Source organism: Anoplophora glabripennis, unplaced genomic scaffold, assembly GCF_000390285.2.
Source record: "Anoplophora glabripennis isolate ALB-LARVAE unplaced genomic scaffold, Agla_2.0 scaffold763, whole genome shotgun sequence".
Lineage (NCBI taxonomy): Eukaryota > Metazoa > Arthropoda > Insecta > Coleoptera > Cerambycidae > Anoplophora > Anoplophora glabripennis.
Genome location: NW_019417642.1, coordinates 1 through 25,257, shown reverse-complemented (window position 1 = coordinate 25,257; position 25,257 = coordinate 1). Strand labels below are relative to the sequence as shown.

Here is a 25,257-nt window from a genome sequence, read left to right as displayed (position 1 = left end):
GAATTGCAATCGACTGCTTGATGTCTAAGGGATCGTTAGTAGATTTTCGCATATTAGAAACTGAGAAACATAAAAATTTTAACATGTGATATCTCAACGAAAAAAAATATATTTGAGCAAACTCAACGGCATTCGAAAGAGGGAGCCTTGTACTTTTAGATTCAATGTATTAGTTTTTTGAAAAACAATAGATGGCATTACTACATAACCTCAAATATGACGAAAAACAGTGTTTTTTTGCACTTTTAGGTTAGGATATCTCAAAAACCTGATGTGATAGAGCAATTCTGCTGCCAGATTCGGATTTAGCGCCCCTAAATCCTTCGGAAATATATATTCAAGTTTCTGCTTCCAAAAAAGAGTTAAATTTTGTTGGTCTGTGATTATTAATGTATTATGTACTAGTTCTCACTGGCTGATGCTTGCCAGAAACTATTTTAGTATGGAAAACAGAACTTTCGACCAATATGTTTTCTCAATAATTCTTTAAATAATAACTATTATTTTATCCATCATTTCAAATATATTATTAACATGGAAAGTGTTTAAAAGTTTTTTATAGACACTTTTAATTTTTCAAATTATAAGTTTGTTTTTGCCTGTGCTTTATAATGTACTGTCTTTACACAAATAATATGTTTATATAAAGTGTTAACACTTTAAAAATTATTATCTATATACAGACCCATAATAAAAATTTTGTATGGTTTCTAAACCTATGGTTTCTAGTGTCAAAGATGTTTCATGTGTATCTCTGTCTGGGTCTTAGTAATGACACTGCTTTCCTTTTCAGAAAATACAACTTTGTTTTATCCCTAAATTTTTTGAACTCCCGATTTTTTTTTGTATTTTAACTTTGTATTCACCAAAATGTATATTTTTTTCTTGTGGGAGAGCTAGTATCATAACTGTGCCTTATTGCAATAACCTTTGACAAATACCAACATCTATGGTACAGTTTACTCTGGCGGGATTCATACCCATAATTGTTATACATTGATACAGTCTAAGTCTCGCTGATTAATATTGATGTATTTTAATAAATAAAAAATTTATCAGGAAGTATAAACCAAATTTTTTTATTGTATCGATTGATTTTATGTGTATATCAGTTGAACCTGTCCTGATTATGACATATTTCATTGCTTTATCACTGGATCAGAATTAATCCTTTACTACCTACTAGGTATGTAAATAGTTGCTAATATTCTCATAGTGCTGCCATAAGGCATTTGCAGAATTGAAGTAGCCAGAAGTTTTCATTTAAAAACTAAATTTCAGAATAAATCTCAGTAAGAAGTTTTGGTATGTAAGTCCGTACTAATATATTTTGCAACCTAAAATAAGCACGTCTTTAGAATACCGTGATGAATATGACAAAAATGTAGCATTTCTGAGCACATGCTTACAAGAACTTTTTTTGATTTGTGATATAGAACCTGCCATAAGACTTATCGGCCATTTTATTTACACCCTGTATAAAAGGAAATACATATTTCAGATGTGGGAGTGTGCTATAAAGAAGTGCCAAGAATTAGCTGAGCAATATGAACAAGAGACGTTCGATTACGATCATTTAAGCGATTTGCACAAACGTATGGCAGTTTTTTATGACGATATAATGAAGAAGGCTAGAGCCGAACCCGAATATTTCCGTGTCGGTTATTTTGGAAAGGGTTTTCCCCAGTTTTTACAAAACAAGATTTTTATTTATCGTGGTAAAGAATACGAGCGATTAGCAGATTTTAATGCAAGGATTCTTAATGAGTTTCCAAAAGCAGAACTTTTAAACAAACTTACACCTCCTGGGGAAGATATTACTGGATCAGACAAACAATGTATCCTTTTATTAAAAAAATAAAGAAATACATCTTATTAATTGTTAAAAATTGTAAAATTTTTCTTAATAATTGATAGACGTTCAGATCAACAAAGTTGACCCTATAATGGACGAAAAGAAGCAGAGATTTTCCGGCAAGCCAATAGCTGATCAAATCGTGAAGTTCTATAAAGTTAATAACATTCAAAAGTTTACCTTTTCTAGACCTTTTACAAGAAAAGATCCTCTTATGGAAACGGAGAACGAGTTTGCTCATTTGTGGCTAGAAAGGACAGAATTGAGTACTACTTACCCTTTGCCGGGAATACTGCGTTGGTTCCCGGTTCAATATGTTAATGTCATTGAAATTTCACCTTTACAAAACGCTATAGAAACAATGGAAAAAACAAATAGAACCTTGACGAATTATATTAACGTTTTTAATAAAGACAATAATATGCAAATAAATCCTCTTAGTTTAACACTAAATGGTGAGTTTGAATTTTTATACTGTCTGTATGGTTTTCTCACATCTGTTGTATTACTTCAGGTATCCTAGATGCGGCTGTCATGGGAGGAATTAAAAACTATGAAGAAGTTTTCTTTACATCCGATTATGAAGTTCATCATGCTGACGATAAATTGTTATTGGAGAAGCTGAAAGATCTGATTGCCGATCAGATACCTTTATTGGGCCACTGTGTGCAAATTCACAAGATGAAGGCTCCCGATAACTTGCAGCCTTTACAGAAAAGATTAGAAGAATGTTTTGCTATAATGAAGGCTGATGTGGAAGAGAAATATGGGAAAAGAGTAAGTTTCCTTTTATTTGAGTAACTGTAGGTAACATAATTCTTTCAAAGCATCGTTATTTGTATTTTTTAAAACTCCAAAAATTTTATTAGTCATTTGTAATTTACGGAGTTTCATTAAGAATAGGGCAAAGTCTAATGGGAGACTTTTTTTACTTACTAGAAGTGTACTTAAGGGGGAACATCTGAGTAGACAGCCAAAAAATTGGTGAATTTTAGGAATTATCTTAAAAACTATCTGTTCGATTTTATCCAGGCTTGTTTTATTCGAAAATATACATGTTGAGTATGCCGACAAATTTCTTTATAAATATATATTGACTGGGAGCGCTGCTGTTAGGGTTGACATAAAAAATGTTTCGTCGGTTGATGAAACAAAAATTTCACAAAGATTTTCAAAATGTAATGTATGATGCTCTTTGCAACGTAACAATTGGTTGAGCCGTTTTCTGAATATTTTGGGAATTATCTTTGAATAGTATGTTTTGAGATAATCACGTTTGAAGTTTAGCAAAAAATTGAGGCGCTTGGGAACTTGGTCCCTCGTCAGCTTCTCAGTAAATCACCCATAACTTTTACAATTCTTTGAATATCAAGATATAGTGTAAACTCTTTTTAACGAATCTTAAGGGATCGGGGATTTTTTTCGTTATAAAGAGTTTTTGTTATATGGAGGGAAGAAGGAAAAATAACCAAATTTCACCAATTTGAATAATTTCCAATTTTATTATGTACTGTCAATAGGTAATTAATTATTCCAAACACATATATTCTGTTAACTTTGCCTGACGTTTTTTGCTATGCCAATATTTTTTTGTATTTTCTTAGGTATCTTATGCATGTCTTGGGATGTGGTGGAATCATCTCCATGAAATAATTAGAATTTTTGGATGAGTTTGGCGGCATCAAGTGCTTGTTGAACAGTTGGTGTGGTCAGAATCGCCCACTTGATCATCTTCATTATCTTCATTTGGTTCCTCTTTACTTTTTGACACTGAATCAATAATGTCTTCATCAGTGAGTGAAGCTGTTGTGGCCAGGTCCTGATCTATACATATATGTTTGTAAATCTTCGCAGAAATGATTCGGTTGTATGCTGAACTGTTTAATCCAATCACTCAGTGGTAGATTGTCTTCACTACCAAACTGCTCTGTTTCTACTGTCTGACTGTTACATAGTCCCGCGTGACAAAAAAAATGCTGTATTAGTCCAGGGAAGTTAGGAAAAATAGCGGAAATTTTTAGGTGCAGCAGATATCGAAATGCGGTTTTCTGTATTGTGTTCAAGAAAGTCTCAGGAAAAAAGTCTATATCGTCTGGTTAAGCCATTTTTTGAAAAATGCCTTCTGGGCCGGAAAATGCATTTTCCAATTGCACTATTACTTGCACCATTATAGGAACGACTGGAAACTCGGAAAAATCGCTCGGAAATCGTTACTCGGGGGTTTTCGGGGCTGCCGAACTCGATTCTGGCATTAGAATTACCCGGTGGTGAAGGGGGTGGCTCTGTGGGGGTGCGCGGGGGGTGAATTGGGGGAGAAATGGCAGCGTACATGGAAATCGCTCCAAACTCATAACTCGGGGGGTTTTCGGGGATGCTGAATTCAATTCTGGCATTGGAATTACCCGGGGGCGGCTCTGTGGGGGTGTCCGGGGGGTCATTCTGGGGGCGGGGGGAAATTGCATAGTCCATGGAAAGCGCTCCAAACTCGTTACTCGGGGTTTTCGGGGATGCCGAATTCAATTCTGGCATTAGAATTACCCGGGGGTATGAATAATAAAAATTTTGATTGAATATTAAATAAAAAAATATTACACATATTATAAAAACAATTGCTTTGGAAGTCTTTTGTGCCTCGAAACTGGATTTGAAAAAGGCGCCAAAGCTATAAAGAGAGTAGAGTATCGTTACCACGGGGACCGGCGCGAACAGAAATATTCTGTATCGACTGAAGAGAAAAATTATGGGTCCAGTTCCCGCGCGCAGTCGGCGTCTGTGTGGCATCAGTATTACATCTGCCGTTTAGGACCACGTTGCTTTTTCGTTGTATGTAAATACAGTGCTGTAGTAATCAAGTTTCTTGGATTTTGGACCTTTTTTTGGTGTTTGAGTTCTGTCCGGCACTCTTATACCACGTTGGTTTTTTAATAAAGTATTATTTTCATAATTTGTGATTTTTCACTTTCCCCTTTACCATTTCCCACAGAGCCACCCCCGAGCGCCTCCGAGGAAGTATAATGCCAGAATCGAATTCGGCATCCCTGAAAACCCCCGACTATCGATTTTGGAGTGATTTTCATGGACGCTGCCATTTCCCCCCCCCCAATCACCCTCAGACAACCCCACATAGCCGCCCCCGATCGCTCTCGGGGAAGTCTAATGCCAGAATTGAATTCGGCATCCCCGAAAACCCCGAGTAACGAGTTTGGAGCGCTTTCCATGGACTATGCAATTTCCCCCCGCCCCCAGAATTACCCCCCGGATACCCCCGCAGAGCCGCCCCCCAGTAATTCCAATGCCAGAATTGAATTCGCCATCCCTGAAAACCCCCGAGTAACGAGTTTGGAGCGATTTTCATGCACGCTGCCATTTCTCCCCCAATGAATCCCCCGCGCACCCCCCACAGAGCCACCCCCTTCACCCCCGGGTAATTCTAATGCCAGAATCGAGTTCGGCAGCCCTGAAAACCCCCAAGTAACGATTTCCGAGCGATTTTTCCGAGTTTCCAGTCGTTCCTATAATGGTGCAATTGGAAAATGCATTTTCTGGCCCAGTAGGCATTTTTCAAAAAATGGCTTAACCAGACGATATAGACTTTTTTCCTTTTTCCTGGGACCTTCCTGAACACAATGCAGAAAACCGCATCTTGATATCTGCTGCACCTAAAAATTTCCGCTATTCCGGTCGATTTTGATCTAAATGCACTGGTTGCTGCTGTTACCTCTTTCCAGGCTTTCCATATAAAATTTACTGCTTGTAGTATATTATCGAGGTCTTGCCGTCAGTATCGATCAGTTCCATCAACAATTTCCTTCTATAGTGACCCCTTAGACTTTTAATCACACTCTGATCCATCGGCTGCAAGATACTGGCTGTATTTGCTGGGAAAAATGCTAACTCTATGTTTCGAAGATTGGTTATAAAAGGGTGAGCAGGGCAATTGTCTACTAGAAGTAAGATTTTCCATCCCTTTAATTCAGCATCCCATTTTCTAACTTCTTCAAAGACCTGCGATGTCATCCAACCACGACAACATTGCTTGATCTAAGTCTTCGAATTTTGGCTTCCTTAATTTTTTAGTAGACACTCCCTGCAGTTCCGCCTGTAGAATTGCTTCTTTGTTTTTCCAAATGGTAGCAACAGTAGATGGACTGAGGCCTAAACGTCTTCTTCCAACATCACTTTTCTCCCTTTTTTTAAAAACACGTATCAAACTTTTTCGTTAACACATAACAGTTTTCTTTTACTAGCCATTTTTCTAGAAACAATGTAATCCAAGAGTAATGGCAAACGTGTTCGAGGCAATTAAAAATAACAAAAGCAAGGCAGTTGTTTACGACCTCAGGATCTTTCTTAAAAATTGTGGCACCTCAAAGACTTATCTTTTGTAAGCTGATTATAAAAACAATTACACTATTCGTAATAGAGAATGGCTGTTGCGCTATAAAGAGTGTTAATATGTGGGTTTTGACGTAAACCAACTAAATTAACCTAATTTCTATGTTATAGGAAGTTTTTCGTTATAATGAACGACATTATAAAGAGTTTACACTGTATTTACACACGATATTCTTCATACTCCAAACTTGGAGAGTTTGTTTTTGAAAAATCGATATTGAGAATTTTTTTTTTTTACTTTACTGTTAATCTGCGATTCCTAGACCATAGCGTAGACTCCACAGCACTGGTAGCATCTTCTGCAGTAATTCGTGACTGCCTTTGCTAAATCTCTCCTTCATAGGTCATGTTATGAGTTTTGACTTGAGTGATATGCACGCATTTGGCATCTTCGATTTCGTAATGCTGATCAGCGTTTCGTCCTACCTTGAAGTCATTCTGTTAAATTGCCCATAACTTCCACAATTATTGGAATTTCAATACGAAATTTACACACACATTTCTTAAGACCATAAACATTAAGATGAACGGAAAAAAAATTTGATTGATTTGAATTTCTACTCAGATATTCCCCTTTAATTGATAATGAAAATAAATATTTCTAAGATTTTGTTTTTTAATTCAAATTGTTATTATGTGAATAAAAAAGTTGAGGTCATATTTGTACCATCGTTAAAGGGCCACACACTGCGTGCCTGGCACGTTTGTGCAGATTCGTGCGGCCTAATTACTTTGACTTACGAATCTTCCATTAAAATAATTTTTAATGAAACATCCTGTATTTTAAAATATCAGTGAATGAATAATTAAACGTTCTTAATATACCTGTAGGAGTCTGACATTAAATTAGAAAATGAGGTGCAAATGAGGAGACATTACAGTATAACAAGCGACAGACTTTCAGATATTACAATCACACCTGAGTAAGTTATTATTTTTTTTATTAATTCATTGCATGTTTCTATGTATATGTGTAGTGTTTATTACTTATTTTAAATTAGATCATTACATTTCACTTGTCTTTTGTGGGCATTATTAATTTGTCACCCATGTTTGTATGCAATAGTAAGCTTTGCATTCGTCCTGTTTATTTAATAAAACAAAAGGATTATTAAGTAAACCGGACGGAATTTTTACTTTAACATTTTGATGTAGTAATGTTGGTGGTCGTAGCCGAGTGTCGAGTTTAACAAGAGGCCAAGTGGCATCGTTGAAAAATTTCACATCAAATTTTAATTTTACTACCTCCTCGCCTATGGTTAACAGGTTTGTATTTGCACAAGATCTAACGCCTTACTGTAGACATGTAGTGCTGCTAACCAAGTAATCCCAAAATAATTTTCTACTTTTCAGGCGCGAATGTAGGTTGTTTTTGACAGTACTATCAAATTTGTACAAGCATATTCCTTAAGTAAAACTAACAAAAAAATTTATATCAATTATTAAAGTATAATAGTGGCTGATGAAAATTAAAATAATTTTTTTTTTAATGAATTGCCAACATAGTTTCATTGCTGAGCGTGAGATCGCAAGAAGGGTTGCACATATATTTGCAAATTATTTTTTCCATTCAATTTTAAACTGTACTTTATTATCAAAATATGTCCACCTTAACACGTTCACTGCGAGATAATCTCAATGTACTTTGTCCTTGACTGCGATACATATCTTCGGGGATATGTAACAAAACTCTTCTGTGTGCGGTACATATCCCTGGGGATATGTAATTTTTTTACATTTGACACTATAAAATTAAAAATAACACAATTATTGCTATAAACTTGCATGTATCTGCAACTATATATCCTAGGATACTAACGTTTTCTTTCGCAAAGAGTTTTGAAAAGAAAATAATAGGGAAATCATTATTTCTAAAAACTACAGATTCTGCAACTTCCAGATACAGTAAAAATGTGATTATTGAGATTCGCATATTTTTTATAATGAGTACATACCCCCGGAGGTATGTACCGCAGTGAACGTGTTAATATTCTCTAGCCTTCACTGCTTAAATCAGATTTGATTTGATGACGATCGTAAGAAATAAAAATAATTGTGCTGTTGTTTTGAATGCTCAACAGAAAAAAATTAAGTGTCTTTATTAAATGATCATATATCAACATGAATGATACATATCAACTACATATGTTTTATATGGTATGATAAACTTCTACAATATAAAAATTTTAACTTTGGAAATAATAATAATAATCAATTTACTTTATTGGGTAAACCAAATGGCCACCAACCAAAGTCCTTCAGCCTGATTTGGAAATAATAAATGATAATGTAGAAAATGTGCCCAATTTGATATTTTTTTGTTTGTATAACAGTAGATGCAAAACGTTTAATTTAAATTTTAATAACTGTTAAGTTATATATGTTACAATGATTGTACATAGCTTTAAAAAAATTATATTTTAAGATATAATAATACATTCCTAACTGTTTTACACAATCGAAGAAATTCATGAATTAGAACAAGTTGATGAATTTGTTAAAAATATTACAAATGTATTACACAGTCTAATATTTTGTTGTAAATATTCAGTAGGGTCGATTTTAAATATTAATATTTGTTTGATAATAGCTTCTAATAGTTTTAAACGAATAGTAGTTTATTTGATTTTGATACATTCGTCCTGCATAAATGTTTTGAAATTCTGACAAAGTAGAAAAATATTTAACAAAACTAACACATTTTTCTTAATTTTCAGAAGGGGTCAGTCTTCAGCAAATAGCCGAAATACTTCATTTGCCTAATTACCCCAGTTCTGCTTCTAATTCACTTTTTTATTTTTTTAATTAGTATATTTTAAATACTTTTTTCCGTGGACTGCACTGGATTTACTAACATGGTAATTATTTAACCTTCACGTGGAGCTTTGCATGATTATCCTGCATTATTAAAATCTATTAATTTGAAAATAATTATTGCAAAAACGATTTTTTTTATTTTGATGTTAAATGTTAATCAAAATATATTGATTCTTTTTTAATCAGAATTAGAGCAGCAATTACTAATACTAACTACTACTTAATAAATATTTTTTAAAGTAGTGTTTCCAAAATTGCTCCCAGTTAATGCATTTATCTTTTAAGGTTGAATAGTTTTCAATGGAATCTCGACCAATTTAAATTTTTTTCCAAATATAAAACGGTTCAGGGTTAGTTTAATATCTTCAGAAACGAATTGGTCACATTACCAGGATTTGTGCCATTATTAATGATTTTTTATGATTTACTTCTGTTTGAAAGACAACATTTATTGAATTTTGTTACTTAATGCTACTGCGTTTAAACAGCTATTCATATATCATTAAGCTCTGAATAGAGATATGCGGGTCTAAACATAAAAAATATTTATGTAGCTACAAATTTAATAGAAAAACGAAGACTGGAATTTAGTGTTGTACATATTCGGATTACTCAAAAAATGTAGATAGATCAAGGGTCGGCAAGTAATTTTAGATGGGGTCCGGATATGTTTGAAAATTTTTAACGAGGTCCAGAAAAAAAATCATATTTCTTACAAATTTTTTATTTTAATTTGGACTCAAATTTAATCTGCTTACTAACCATTAAGAACTCAAAACACTCACACAATTGTAAAATACTAGAAAAAATTATAAGGTTGGCACTCAAACGTAAAAAAACATTTTTTAAATAATTTATTTAAATAATTTTATACTTTCAAAAAATTTTTGGCGGTCCAGTATTTTACCTTCCGCGGTCCGGACCTGGACTGCGGTCCGCCAGTTGCCGACCCCTGAGATAGATAGCTATCCAAATAGCTAGAGCAATCGTCGATTGTCTCATCTGTGACTAACGCGAACCGATATGAATGATCTTAGCTATTTACTAGATATTGTTATTAATGCCAGTCGAGGCATAGGAACCATGAAGTAGTTGTTTCCCACAAAATCATTAGTTAAAGAAAATCTCAACAGTTATACATATAAAACCGCACTTGTTTTTATGTATTATGTAGATATATATGCTACGATGTTCAGATTTGATCCAGAACACATCGCACACGCATCTACACAATTAACTGCTGTAATGATGGTGCCACTTCACGACTTGCTATGATTTTTTTGGGTAGTCGGTAAACTTTTTACGGAAGCAAAATTCCTTTCCTCCTCCTATAGACCACATACTTTTAATACATTGATACTTGAGCATGTTTTTTTTAATGAAACTTGATATTAATGACACACCATGAAAATTTGTATTAAAAGTAGTTGGAAATGATTATTAAGACACCAGTGCAGTGCAATTGTAAGATACACCAGTTTCACTTAACTTTCCATCTTGAATACCTTTCAAAAAATAATTTCAATTACAAAATTCAAGGATATTAGCATGGGCGTAGCCAGGGGGTAGGGTGGGGCCACGGCCCCCCCAATTGTTGGTGCAAGTTAAAAAATTACATTACTATTACTGGACGCATTTTTCAGTCAAACTAAAAAGTGTTTAGGTTCGAAATTTTATATCGGTAAGTCGTTAAATGCATGACTTTTAAAATCAAAGAAAAAAGTATTTTGGGTTTTGAAGTGCGTGAGCTTTTTTTTAGCCTCCATAGAGCTTGCAGCTCCGGGTGCACCCCAAGCAAAAATCCTGGCTACGCCCGTGGATATTAAATATATATTTAAAAATAGAAGATTCACAGATTTAATATATAAATCTGTGGTGTAGTTAGTATTGCATCCTTAATCCTGCTCCTCGAATGATTTTGACAGTTAGCAAATGATATGAATTTTTAAAATTTGTTTCATGATGTAACATTTTGAGAATGTGATAAGTAAGCTATTTGCCATCTCTAATGACATTTTTTTTCCCTTTCATTTACCTACTAACATTTTATTCATTTTAATAGAAAGCAATTTGAGATATTGGTTGTACCCAACTAATAAATATTTAGTAATAGTAGAATGTATATTTCGACTTAACTTTTATTAGTGAATATTTTATTAACACCTACACTATTTGTAGTATCTTTTGTATGTATGATTTTAGTTATAAATGTTAGAAATTGCTTTTACGATAATGCAAGTCTTGTGTCTATGTTGCGTCGATATGTACCTAACGATCATTACATTAAGACTAATTGATATTTTAGCCGATCAACTCATCACAGCCATTCCAAAAGCCTCATATCATCCCCGACAAAAAGCCTTACCAACACTCCGTCGTTAAGTCATAAAAAATCACACAAGACCAAAGAAAAAAGAAGATCAAGTAAGTCTGACATTGCTAGTCCGTCCAACACTAATACCGCGACTCAGTGGTACACCTCGGATAACGATAACAATAATTCTGTTACTCCTAATGGTGGGTCCACACCGATATTCGAACTAACACAAGAGGTAAGAAAGGAGAAGAAAATATATCTTTGGCATGTTACTACTTAGCTTGAGCATGACGAATCACATGAATTAAAATTTGGGAAGGCCAAAAATTTTGTTTTAAATAGTCAATATTCACAAGGTGATATTGAATTTGGAATATTTGTGGTCCTACATTTGACACTAATTTTCGCTTGGCACTTGCAGAAAAATTGATATGTATTGCTAAAATATATGTACCATTGGTCAAACAATTTGTGGGTTTGTTCCCATAACAGGTTTAGAGTTCTTGACGTTGAGAGACGTCTCGCTCATTTCTTCAAAAGAAACTTTGTAGTCAAAACAAACAAGAAGTTTAAATCAACAACCATAGCCCTGAAATTGTTCAACCATTGTCAACTGATATAGAAGCTTACAAACTTTTGCACATTAAAACCTTCAGGTATTGTCTAGTGGTTAGTGTGTATCTATTAAGCCATCGTTTTCACTGCTTAAATTTGTTAGAGTGTACTAGTTAACCTGAATAACAAAAATGCCTGTCTTTGAACGCCTTACTACAGCTATATACAGAGTGAGTCATTAATAATGGTACACAGTTTAATGGCATATTGTTAACGTCAAAATATAGTGATTGAGCCAAACATGCCATAATCAATTATTGCTCCTTTTTGTTCTACAGGATGTTAAATTTGAAAAAATATTTTCCTTTTTTATCTATATTTTAAGTATATATGGACCGATTGTTTTGAAAATTTGTAGTTTTATGTTTTTTGAGGAAGCAAATACGAATATGCAAACAATGTTGGGGTCACGTCTAGAGGGCGCTAGTTATACTGTCCTATCAATGTAAAAATCTGTCTAACTTTTTGTATTTTACAATTTTGACTTTTTTAACTACAAATTATCGAACTACGTTCAATTCTAAATAAAAAAGGTGTACTAGTTACAAATCGATAAACTAAACCGTTTTCGAGATACAGACGTTTTAAGTTTTTGAGATTCGGCCCCTAATTACGAGTATTTAAAAAATATCCCAATTTGGACAATTTTTACTACCTCGCACGGAACTTTGATTGTTTTCGCCCACTGTGCGATATTTACATTCGACGTGAAGTTATATCAATCTTCAACTGACATTTAGTTCAAAAAAACATCACATTATTTGTCTGAACTAGTTGATTTGCAATTGTGATTCGGTTGCGATATCGGTTATAAACAAAAAACAAATGAGAGAATTAAAAATGTATTCGTGGTTTCAAGTACATTCGTAGTTATATTATTTTTCTACATAGTCACCATTTGGTTTCAAACAGTAAAACGAGCTTTTTAAATCTTTGTCATAAAATGCCGTCTGGGATTGCAGCTTGTTCTGCATTGAGGTTTTTAACTCTTCCATTTCTATAAATGGTTAAGACTTAAGACGTAGGTCAGTTCTTGAGGTGTAGCAAGAGATGGTAAATAGTGGATGTGAGGTCATTACTATAGAGCAGTGGTATTCAATCAGAGGTATGCGTACCCCTAGGAGTATGTGAAGACATTTTAAGGGGTATGTGAAGGGATTTCTTAGGATAGGTAGGTAGGTACATAGAGAAAAAAATTAAGTTAATAATAGAACAATTCCATTAATTTCACAATTATACACACATATAAATTTGTATTCGTTCATTTAAAAAATAAGAACCGCAACTAGCTTAATCCAGAAGCGTTCTTATTCTCGCAGTTATTAATGTTCAGTCTTGTACTAAAAATCTGTCCAAATTTCAATGTAAATATTGTAGTTATGGTAATGTATGCGCTTAAACTAAAACCGCTGTATCTTTTCCATTGTGTGACAAGCAATATTCGTATGAACTAAGACGAAAAATTCTAATCAAATTACTAATTAGTCACATGCATTGAAAACGAGGAATTAGACCCTGATTTGTGCAATATACATGTTCAAATTTTATCATTTATTGCCCACACTGGTGCGTAAGTGGGCACTAGGGATAATATATTTTTAAGCAGTGCCCCTGACAACATATGAGACGGTTTTTAAACTTTAAAGCAATATGATTCTATATTTTTATAAAAATTGTTGTTAGTTGATTGGGATTGCCGAATTACATACCGTTAGGGTTCGTAATTCAAAAGTAATAAAGAATTCCCTGACTTCCAGGTTTTCCCCGACTTATAAAAAAAAATCCAGGTCACTTGTTCATTTTTACATACTGGTGTTGGTAGTGTTTTATGCATTAAATTTTTTCTCGACTGGACTCCATAATCCTTTTTATACCTTAACAACCTCTTATAAAGGTTTCAAAACCACAAATAGTTTTCTCTTTCAAGAACCCAGGGCCGGCTTTCACAAAATTTCCAGTTGCAAACATCAAATTCCCTGACTTTCATGAATATTTTTAAAATTCCTCGACTATTCCCTGTTTTTTATGAAGAATAACAAATTCCCCGACTTCCCGGTATTCCTAGCCGCTACGAACCCTGATGGTATTTGATGGGCAGCGAACGTGTTAAATTTAAATGTTTCTTGGAAGGGGTCTGCGAGGTTGAATATCTGCTATAGAATGGATAGACTGAATTTTTTCGATTATGCTCAGTCATATGCAAACATGCGTTTTATCATGAAGAAAAACAAGCCCTGACTTCAATATATTTCACCCACAGCTCAAAAGGTAGTATGTGTCTTAACCATTGGAATAAATTGACGAGTTAAAAATCTCAGTGCAATGCTGGCTGCAATCCAGGCAGTGGTATTTCAGGCGGAGGGTTTTGAAAAACTTGCTATATAATTTCAAAACTGTTTAGAACTAAATGCTAACTATATAGAAAAGTAACGTAACTATGTATGTATTTGAAACCACTAGTACATTTTACATTTTCTCATCAGTTTTATAATCGATCATACATTCAGTTATGTTAACAGGGCTGCAATCCAGGCAGTGGTATTTCAGGCGGAGGGTTTTGAAAAACTTGCTATATAATTTCAAAACTGTTTAGAACTAAATGCTAACTATATAGAAAAGTAACATAACTATGTATGTATTTGAAACCACTAGTACATTTTACATTTTCTCATCAGTTTTATAATCGATCATACATTCAGTTATGTTAAGGACCTTCTTTCATGTACCAGTATTATCAGGTACCAAATAAACTTGATGAAAATAAAGTAGGTAGTTTGATTGCATCAAAAATTCGTACAAATAGGATGCAGGTAGTGTAATCACACACATTGTTATTAAATACAGGATGTCTCAATATTCAGTGTACATGGAGCTGCCACAGTTTCCTGCGATCAAAATAAGCAGATTTAACTAAACTCAAATTTACGTCTATTAGAGGGCATCAAAGTTGACAAAAAAAAAATATTTTTTTTTTCAAATGATTTATATTGGGATATCCTGTATATTTGTTTTAATGTGACATTTCAAGATTTTAATACAAATTTGCGTGCAACGTAACCTCTGCCTTATGGCCCATTTACACGAAGCCAGTTGTGAAGACATTCAACTAAGCCAATCCAATGACAAAGGCAAAAGCAACGGCAGTTTGCAACAGCAAAGGCAATCCAATAAAAATTCAATTGAAGTTTACACGTAGACCAGTCCGCTATCCGCTAGGTTAGTATCTTTGTTTAATCTATGGTCTAATATATACGGTTGTGTAGAATGGATAGGCGAAAAACTTTGAGAGCTAAATTGAAAAAAGTATTAATATTAACACAACAGAAAATACTCGAAATAATAGAGGAAGAATCAACTGTTGAAAGAAGATGGTGGGTCAGACCATGGCTAGCCAGGAGATCCGCATTATTGGGCTAATCAGGTCTTATCTTAAGAGAATTAGAAACATAAGATCCTGAAGAATATAAATTGTGCATCTCGGTACTCCATTTTAGACAAAACCATGTTGAAAACTGATTGCAAATAAACCACACAAAAAAAAACCAAAACACAAACACGTGCATCCGGCAAAAACATAGGCGACTGGCTTACTGGCTTGGCTAGGAACGTACGTTCTCACAAATGCCATTACACAAGCCAATCCACTTCTTGAGTGGTGGGGGACGCTATTGGCTCCTAAAATTAGAAACCATTCTAATTAGTGGAGTGTCTTGGGACAATAGCTGGAGACATTCCATTTACAGGATTATCTCTTACACGATGCCAATGTTGGATTGGCTTAGTGGAATGTCTTCACAACTGGCCTTGTGTAAATGGGCCATTACTGGTATTTATATTATTTTCGGCTTTCTCTTTTTGAATTCATGGAAATGTAATTTTCTTCTTCATTCATTTCTTATTCTCATTATCAATGAGAATTAAATTTTCATTTGAAAGAAAACTATGTATTTAAAAGCAAATTAATATTCTCAAAAATTTTGACTCATATATCGTTTATGATTTGATGCCTAGCTTCATCCAAAGAGGCCTCTCCGTTCTGAGGTAGAAAGAGAAAAACGATTAAGTCGTCCTTCCAGTGGCCAGTTTTCGAGACCAAATAGTATATCAGTGACTATTAGAGGAACGGGGAGTTCTGGAGCCAGTAGCAATAGAGATTCAATAGGTAATGTTTTTTTCACTGTTTATTATGAAAAAAAAATTGGCTCACTTTTTAACTTAAATATGTACCTACGTTGTCGATGCTTGAATTTTTTTTTTTAGGTACCACTGATTCTAGCATAAGTGAGGAAGATGCAGTGCCTCCGCCTCTACCTGCTAAGCACAGGGATTTGGAAAACTGCAACTCTTTATCTTCAAATGAAAATTACAGTTTCTTATATTCTCAACGGACTTCCATTTTAAGGAATTCTTTACAGATTAAAATGTCTACCACAGAAACAATCGAAGTGGATATAGACGACAGCGATTTACCTCCAACGCCCCCTCCAAAACCACCCAAAAATAAAAGCCAAACCAGTTCAGCTTAACCTATTATGATGTGTAATCAGCAGGTACTCGCCTAAATGTCCCTAATTACAATTTAGTACAGTTGTATATTTATCATATCAAATCCTTACCTGAATGTTTTGTAAATGCTTTTTACATACCTCAAAAAGGTGCTTTCAAGATAAAACATATTTTTAATATTGTTACCATAAGTGCCATTTATCGCTTTTAGGATACTCCACGATAAAGAATGTACTGCAAATTGTCTTCTTAAAAAGCTTCACATTTTAGAATGAAGCGAGTCAATTTTCCCAAGTAAACTGTTTTGAGAAAGTATGCTTTAATCCATATTCTAATCTAATTAGATATCAAAATAGAAAAAGTAGTTTGTCTACTTTCAAAAAGACTGTAGTTTGTTTAAGCACAACTTGTTTTTAGTACAATTTGTTATATCTCTAGTGGCAATAGTAGAGTGTGTACTTTTTATATTAATAATCGTTGAAATAAGTTTAACACAAATATTCCTTGTTTTGTTTTTCTTTTTTGTACTATATTTGTATAAATTATTTATGTGTTTTAACCAAAGATAGTATTTTTATTGTATAAATTATGAATGTTTAATACATTTTCTATATAAACAATTACTACCTTTTTTTCTTTACTTCACATATAAAAAACCTAGTCGGTTACTTTTGAATTTTTTTTGTGTAGTTTTATTTTGAGAATGATAAAACTCTATGCCACTACAATGTAAGGAGGGGCCAATTTCAATATGTACTTTTGTGGGTCTTGTTTGTCCCGAGTCAGACCAAAAGGTTCTCCGAAATTTTTTTTTTTTTTTTGAGAAAAATTGAACAAAAACCCTAATATCTTGATTCGTTTTAAGAGAAACAGAGGAGATACATTTATCATTTTTGGTAAGTTTTCTTTTAATTTTAGGGATCTTATTTATACACAATGTATAACTAAGTGGGTAATATGTGCTCCCCAGAATATACTAATCTGAAATTAGTTTAATTTTTTTATTTTTATTGTGACGAAATATAAATAAAAAAGTAACTGAAAATGCTGCAAATAAATAATTACAGAATTTTTTAATCCAACCGTCAAGATATGGCGCTTTTTAAACTGCACTTAAATTCTTGTCTACACTGCTACTGGGCAGTTCCCAAATCACTATACTTTTTTTTTGTCAATAAGGACAAGGCATTGACATAATTCTCGAGTGATGATTTATTAAATACCGCCTATTAATTATAAGTAAACCTAATGTTTTAAAATTATTATTTTTGCTATTGTAGAAATGTTTCTCATGTATGATTCAGTATGTATTTTATTGGAAATGCCATTTTCCAGATGGAAAATTGAGAACAAAAAGGATTTTTTAAATTGCGTGAGACTTGTGCCTTATTCTCTCGATATGGAAAAAAGGGGAAGTCAAAAGACAATGTGTGCGTTCGGAAGTTTTGGAATTCGGAGTGTGGAAGTGTTTATTTAAAAAAAATTTTCTGTGTGCCGTGTTTAATTGTGGGTGTAAAGTAGGACATGTGAAATAAGGAGGGATTTAACAATTTTGGGAACGTCACGTGAGGCTGTCGTAACAATGAAGCTTCTTTGGAACATACATATACAGTGTGCGTTAATGTTCGCATAAGTCCACAAGCCGAACTAATATTTCTATTTTTTGTAAAATCTAAATGAAAACCCTTCTCACGAACGTCAGTTTTTCGGTAATATTGCAAATGCAACTAAAAATTAATTTAAAGCCATTTGACCTTTAAAATTAAAAAATTTTCACCAGTGGAGCTTCTTTTCTTTTTAGTCAATCAATAAATATGCTTCACCTATTCTTGTTTTCTTTTTTTTTTTTGTTCTAGGTATGTGATGTGATATACCGTGTATCTGTGCATCTTCACTGTTAAATTTCTGTGATATAATCAAAATTTGACAATATATTTCAAGTTCTCAATTGGTTATGCGTTTGCTGGTACGATAAACAAAAACTTCACAAAATGAAAAAAGTTACTCGATATCTCAAAAAATTATGTTGTTTTCATCATTCTGACTCATTTTAGCTACTTTTTGTCTATCCGCTTGACGGTCCACTCAAAAGTGTAGAAATTGGCCCACCCTGTACAACAGTAGAGAATTGGTTCATAGCAGTAATCTCGGTCAAAATTCTGTATTTGCTGTTACTTTGATTTGCGTATCAAGTACAAGAACAAAAAAAGTTCTATGAACAAAACCATCTTCATATCCAAAATGAATTTCCTATTTATATTTATTAAAAGAAAAAAATGTCAGTTATCCATGATCAAATCACTCTGATCGCAAATGTGTCACTCTTATCTAATTCTAGCTAAAGGCTGGTTCACGTTAGAACGAAATTAGCAAGAAAATTGATAAATTCTCGAAGAGGTTCAAATAATATCAAATTTTTTATGAAATTCATATTACATCCTACAGATAATAATAAAATTAAAAAATTAGTTAAAACGGTATGTAAAACTGCAACTTGCACATGATAATGTATAAGTGTAACAAACAATAAATAAAATTATGTAAAAATTACCTAGGATTTTATAGTATTTCGTTTTTATAGGAACAACATTTCTTATTAATGCTACTTTTGCGATTTGCAAAAATATACTCACGATCGTTTTAAATGAACCAGCCTCAAGGTGTGCATTTTATTAATTCGAATCTGAAACGAGGAATTGAATGCCCTACACAAAACACAAAATGCTACCTAAATAAATTTTTCAAGATATTTATTTCAAAATTCTGTGGAAGTCCAATAGCCCCTACAATTTTTTTCACATGCTGTTCTATTGTGATTTCCGTCGTCGCGTATTTTCGTTTAACCGTCGTAGAGAGAAGCAATACATTTTTTATTAGAAACGCAGTTGGTGAACCATTTTCTACCCTTTATAAATTGTTTAAAAATTGTTTTTATAAAAATATACTGAGCAAATAGTACACCGTAACCGTTTTTTTTTTTTAATTATTGCCAAAATCATTTTGGGTACTAGTAAGTATTTGGAATGTTATATTCGTGTTGTGAATAAAAAGGGGCTCGTAAACGAAAATATGCGACAATCCGAAGCAGTTTGTAAATTAAATCACTGAAATTAGTCACAAGTATCACTATTTTATTCTACAATACGAAATTAAACATTACCGCACTTCACCTTAAAATTGTTTTAAGTCCACTTCGATCTTCCTCACTGGTTGCTTTAAACAAAAGTCTTTTGTCAGTATATTATATTTTTTATATAGAATTGTAGTTTATTTTTCCTAAAAATTTTTAACATAAAATGTTTGGGCTATTTATCATTCATTCGACATTGCAGCATTTCCTAAATAAACAATTTTATACACACATAGTTTCAAGAAATCTTAAAATATAAAACTTTTTTCATTATTCACAATAGCTAGGAAAATGTTTATGTAAAAAATACCGCGGTGTACTTTCCTCTCAAAATAATAATGCACTTAATATTTTAAAAATTTCTAATTAAAAACTAAAAGATTTTACATGATTAAACTATTTATGACGATAGCTTCAATTTTGTTTAAACCTATTATACTCTACGATCAGGTCCAAGTTCTCATCGGTAATTTCCCTTAATGCTATTTATTAAAAAACAGGATATACATTAGCTCTCTGCACAAAGACAAAATTACACGAAAAGAAATTGGACGGTACAAAAAAAGCATGAATATACCATTTTTACAAAATAAAAGATGAAAACAAATTAAGTATATTCTTTTTACAACAGTGACTCATTTGGGAACCCTAAGCTACACATCACAATTTGTTGTAAATAAATGTTTTCATCATCATATTTAAGTTAAAACCAGAACGCTTATGTACATAGTTTGATTTTTATAAAAAAGAATACATACAAATAAAATCTACTAAACTAAATATCGGGATTACGAAATGAGTCACAAAAACAAGGCGGAAATATGTTGTGATGTAAATGTAAATATTCCAATTTTTACGATATGTATAGCTTAATGTGTTTGAAAAAACATAAAATGTGATCCAACATGCACTTCACACATTCGTAGCAGTTTGCAGCCCAATAAGAAATACGTCACTTGAAGGAGACACCGTTAATGCACCTCCGACGGTTCTGGCTTTGGTGCATGGTGATTCGCTGGATCTGGGGTACTTATCGGCTGTGGAAAGAGAAAATGCTGCTGTTAATATCGCATCGACATTCTACAAAATTATTCTGCTCTACTTTTACTCAACTGCAAATGTTAATTAATTTATTTATTTAAACTGATCCAATGCTTACCTAATAAAATAAATACAGTTTTTAGTTGTTAAAAGAAGAATGAAGTTATTAAAAGATGGAAAGCAAATGAATGTAATTAATCATAAATGTCCACAAATTTGCAACTTTCATGTTTTTTTTTTAACGATTCAATATGTTTGTAAACATAAAAATTATATTATGAGATATTTTTAAAAACTAGTGTCCTTTGATAAAAAAATGCCAAAACGTAATCATAACTATACTGAAGCACATGGAATGTTTTGCTTGAAACTTAAATCCTTCAAATCATCCCAATTTTAAAATATAATAGGGTCATTTCCCATTTTTCTTTTTAAAAGATTCAATTGAAATATGTAACACGTATTTCGTCATTTATTAGGTTATTTTATGCAAAAAAAGGTACACGATTTGTGATAACGTAGATTCTAGAGGAACTGCTGTGTGTACTAGTACAGTCTTCATAAATGATTACAAGCCACGTGACCGCTGATCTTTAGCAACCCAACATTGCACGATTGGTACTATCAACTAAAAATTAGTAAACCTTAGCATCACCAATATTAAATCCGTTTACAATGAACAATGACAAACCGTTGTGTCTACACTTGAGATAATGTAATCGCTGATTTGTTGAACAGAATGTCATGAATGAATGAATGTTGCGTTTTAATGTAATCTTGATCTTATTTTAATTTTACCGAAATTTAATTGTCAACGTGAAGGAAATAAAATTACTGCACCAAACAAAATTACTGGTTAAATGGCTTGTAATCATTTATGAAGGCTCTGTATTAGGATTAACTTTCTATCATGCTGTAAAGGCAAATACACAATTGATTTTAATACACATACAATTTCAGCCTATGATTTGTCAATACTGGCATATTGCGTTTCGTTGCAAGTAAATATGCACTGTAGATTTACACCAAATTCTTTCATACAGCTACCGTTTCAGCATACTATACCACTGTAGGAATGAGAGTGCACTATGTGTGTTCTATTTTTCTTACGTTGCCCGCACAGTTCCGAGAGAGAAATTACTTATAAAGTTGTTGCGATGAAAGGGGTACAAGATTATTGACCATTTCTAGTAGTGCCATCTATACTGCAGGATTACAGAATTCTCGAATCCTGTTTAATAAAAATTTCTATGTTTCCAAAAGGTCCCCGCAACTATCCTTTTGGAAAACCGGTCCCGGTCGAATGGCACGGAACTTTGCCGAATGATAGTCCTCAATGTGTTAATCAAAAAGTCCATGGGACCTAGGTCTGAAAAACTACTAAGTGTTCAGGATGCATAAAAACATAAGATGTCGCTCAAGCAGTATGTGTTGCTATCGCTGTTCTTCAGTACATGCTTCACAGCACACGAAAATACATCAAGAAACAGGTTAGGTATGGTCACTTAATAAAGAAATATTTGTTTATACTCGCCCGTAAATCATTGGACTCGATGGTGATCGAGCAAGTGGAATCGATAACTTCAGAACAGTAGTTTTTCAGACCTAGGTCCCATGGACTTTTTTGATTAACACATTGGGGACTATCATTCGAAAAAGTTTCGTACCATTCCACAAGGATAGTTGCGGGGTCCTTTTACCTCTAACACAGAGGAGTAAACCCCAATCTGCCTTTGCATATTATACAGTACCTAATCATCTATTGTTTTAAGGAATTCCAATAAAACATGAAAAACAAAAGAAGTAATTTTGTTTATTTTCTAAGCATTTAATATTTAAATAACATTTTATTTGAAGTTTTACCAAATAGTCCATTTAATGTGATACCAAAAATTTGAAACTTTGTAGAATCTTTTGAAAAACATCCCCCCCCCCCCATTTTCAAGGGGGAGAAAAATTATTAATGGTTTTGTAGACTGAAACCCTTGCATACTCCATTACAAGTTCTGGGTTTCTTGTCTTTAGCTTGCGGGGGTTTGTCGGAGTGGATTTTTTCATAGTGAATAATAGTGAATTGTATTAATCGATACTAGTATACCGCCGGGGTTGAACTAATCTCTGCCCATTCGGGATTTTTATATGAACATATGGCATTTTCTATAAACTCTAGAGTGCATATATATTTATAATTTTAAATTAAAATTAAAAAAAAAAAATTCCCAAAAAATCAATTCAGCAATCGAACAAAAACCGTTCTGAACCATTTGTAAATTATTTCACCTCAGGTAAGTGATTTAGTTGATATTTTCTTTAAAAACCCAATTGAACATGCCCAGGCCTGATAGCGCGGAGAATAAAGTGTTTTTGTACATCAGGGGTTGTTATATGAGGGCATGTTGAAAAATAACGCCACCATCATGAGACCCATCCTAGAAAACCTCTAAAAAGATCTTTCTGAGCTTGTTTTCTCACTTTTCAGGTGACTTCTGTATTGCGAGCAGGGCAGTTTCAACCGCTGAAGGTTGCTAAGGTCAACTCAGTGGCGGCTCGTCAGGTGACGCAAGTGACACACTGCTTCACTTAAAATTTCCGTTTGGTTGTGTAATTTAAAATTATTTTTAATTTTATATAAATTTTATAATTTAGGTACAATTCTATATTGAAAATGTATTGTGTTTGTTAGACACAATAGTTACGCGGTGACCGCCTTCTAAAAAACCATTGCCTTCGTTGAGTGCGAAGATCAACCTCGAACCATACAACGTATAGTATACACAACTGACGCAGATTGAAATCAGTCTGTATTCTGCTTCTCTTCGTAGCATTGTTTATGGCGGTTATCATGACGAGGCGGCCAATACGTGATTAAACTACGGGGTGGGGGAACGAATGACACAGAAATTGAAGCAGCATCGCCCATCACCTGCCTTTAACAGTTTATACGATACGCGTCGTCCAGTGCACGATTATAACTGTTCCTAGTTAATACTTGTTTTGTATAATAATTGTTGAAATGTTTCTAATGTATGATCCAATATGTATTTTATTGGAAACGCCTTTGTCCAGATGGAAAATTGATGACAAAAAAAGATTTTTTAAATTGCCTTATTCTATTCGAACATGTACGTTCGAAAGTTTCAGAATGAATGGTATTCGGAGTATAAGTGGTTGTGTGGAAGTGTTCATTTAAAAAAAACTTTTCTGTATACCGTGTTTAATTGTGGTTGTAAAGTCAGGCATGTGGAATAGGGGAGGGGGGATTTAACAATTTTGGGAAAGTCATAACTGTCATAAACAACAAAGCTTCTTTGGAACATACATGTACGGTGTACGTTAATGTTCGCAAAAGTCCACAAGCCGAACTAATATTTCAATTTTTTATAAAATCTAAATGAAAATCCTCACGAACGTCAGTTTTTTGGTAATATTACAAATGCAACTAAAAATTTCCAGATTCATTTAAAGCCAGTTGATCTTGAAAATTTGAAAAATTTTTTTTTTCTTTTTAGTCAATCAATGCTTCACCTATTCTCAATATCACAAGCCGCCACTCAGTCAACTGTACTTTCGAGATATTTAATCTGACCAAAAGCATTGAAGAGAATATTTTGGAAATAGGTCTGGGAAGGTGGCGGGGAAATATAACACCACCATCGTGATACCCACCCTCGGAAAACCCTAGGAAACCTTCAAACCTAGCCAAGCATTTTTAATATTTTGTATATTTTCCTATTGTAGGTGGGAGTAGGTGGTTCAACCTCCGAGGGTCACTCCGGGATATGCTAGTGTCAATTAATATAATTTATTATTATTCACCCCTAGACCCTGGAAAGTGGGGTGGTTTTTCCTGGATAGGGGTAGTATGCAAGGGTTTCAGTCTATGAAACCATCACCATCGTTTTTTGTTTTTTCTTGACACACAAAAGGGGGGGGCAATGATGACTCAGAAGATCCTACAAACTTTCAAGTTTTGGGACTTTGTTAAATGGAGTAAAAGAAAACAACCCTATCATAATTACATTTTTACATCCATAAATTGTATGTCCTTTTATTGTGTATTTTCTGAAACAGAAAATTACATTAAAAAGTTACTTGCTTTATTTATAACAATCAACTAAGGATAGTAGACACATGTACAGGGAGTAACTTTAATTGGAGGTTAGTTTTTTAGGGATAATAGTACGTGTTCCCCAGAACACTACTTTTTAAATCAAATAGTCAGGAATTGACGCGTGTGTTTGTTACACTAGCCTGTCAACGGCGGAGTATGGAAATTATGAAAAAAAGGTTAAAAAACAGTTTCTTTCACAATGGAATTTGAGAGAACAAACAAATGTGTTCCTGAAAATCACAGGTAGCCTCCGTGAAAATATCATCCCCATTCAAGTTACACCCTGTATGGTAAAACTTCAGTTATATGAGTCTGTCCACTGTTCTAATTGTCCATGATATGACGCCGTTTTTCCACTATGGGTTATTGTGCCTATTTTTGCAGCCAGAAAAATGAAATTCAATATAACAGATGGGCGGAATGACCATTTCCTTATTGTTTTATAATTAAATTACATATTGTGTATAATT

At 33.4% G+C, this 25,257-nt stretch overlaps 1 protein-coding gene across 6 annotated transcripts in view; it reads left to right on the top strand.

Moving 5' to 3' along the window:
• LOC108914198 (dedicator of cytokinesis protein 1) overlaps positions 1 to 17,750 on the top strand; it is a 48,076-nt gene extending 30,326 nt beyond the window's left edge. For 2 of the 6 annotated variants that reach the window (XM_018719944.2, XM_018719946.2), the window contains 8 exons: positions 1,502 to 1,838; positions 1,918 to 2,310; positions 2,370 to 2,632; positions 7,082 to 7,173; positions 7,406 to 7,516; positions 11,373 to 11,619; positions 16,011 to 16,161; positions 16,260 to 17,750. In XM_018719944.2, the coding sequence (XP_018575460.1) occupies positions 1,502 to 1,838; positions 1,918 to 2,310; positions 2,370 to 2,632; positions 7,082 to 7,173; positions 7,406 to 7,516; positions 11,373 to 11,619; positions 16,011 to 16,161; positions 16,260 to 16,525 (1,860 nt within the window). In that variant the 3' untranslated portion in view covers positions 16,526 to 17,750. Of the gene's footprint in view, positions 1 to 1,501; positions 1,839 to 1,917; positions 2,311 to 2,369; positions 2,633 to 7,081; positions 7,174 to 7,405; positions 7,517 to 8,967; positions 9,109 to 11,372; positions 11,620 to 16,010; positions 16,162 to 16,259 lie in introns of those variants that run through there. The other 4 variants (XR_001964667.2, XM_018719945.2, XM_018719948.2 and 1 more) reach the window with 4 other exon arrangements.
• Positions 17,751 to 25,257: the final 7,507 nt, after the last annotated feature.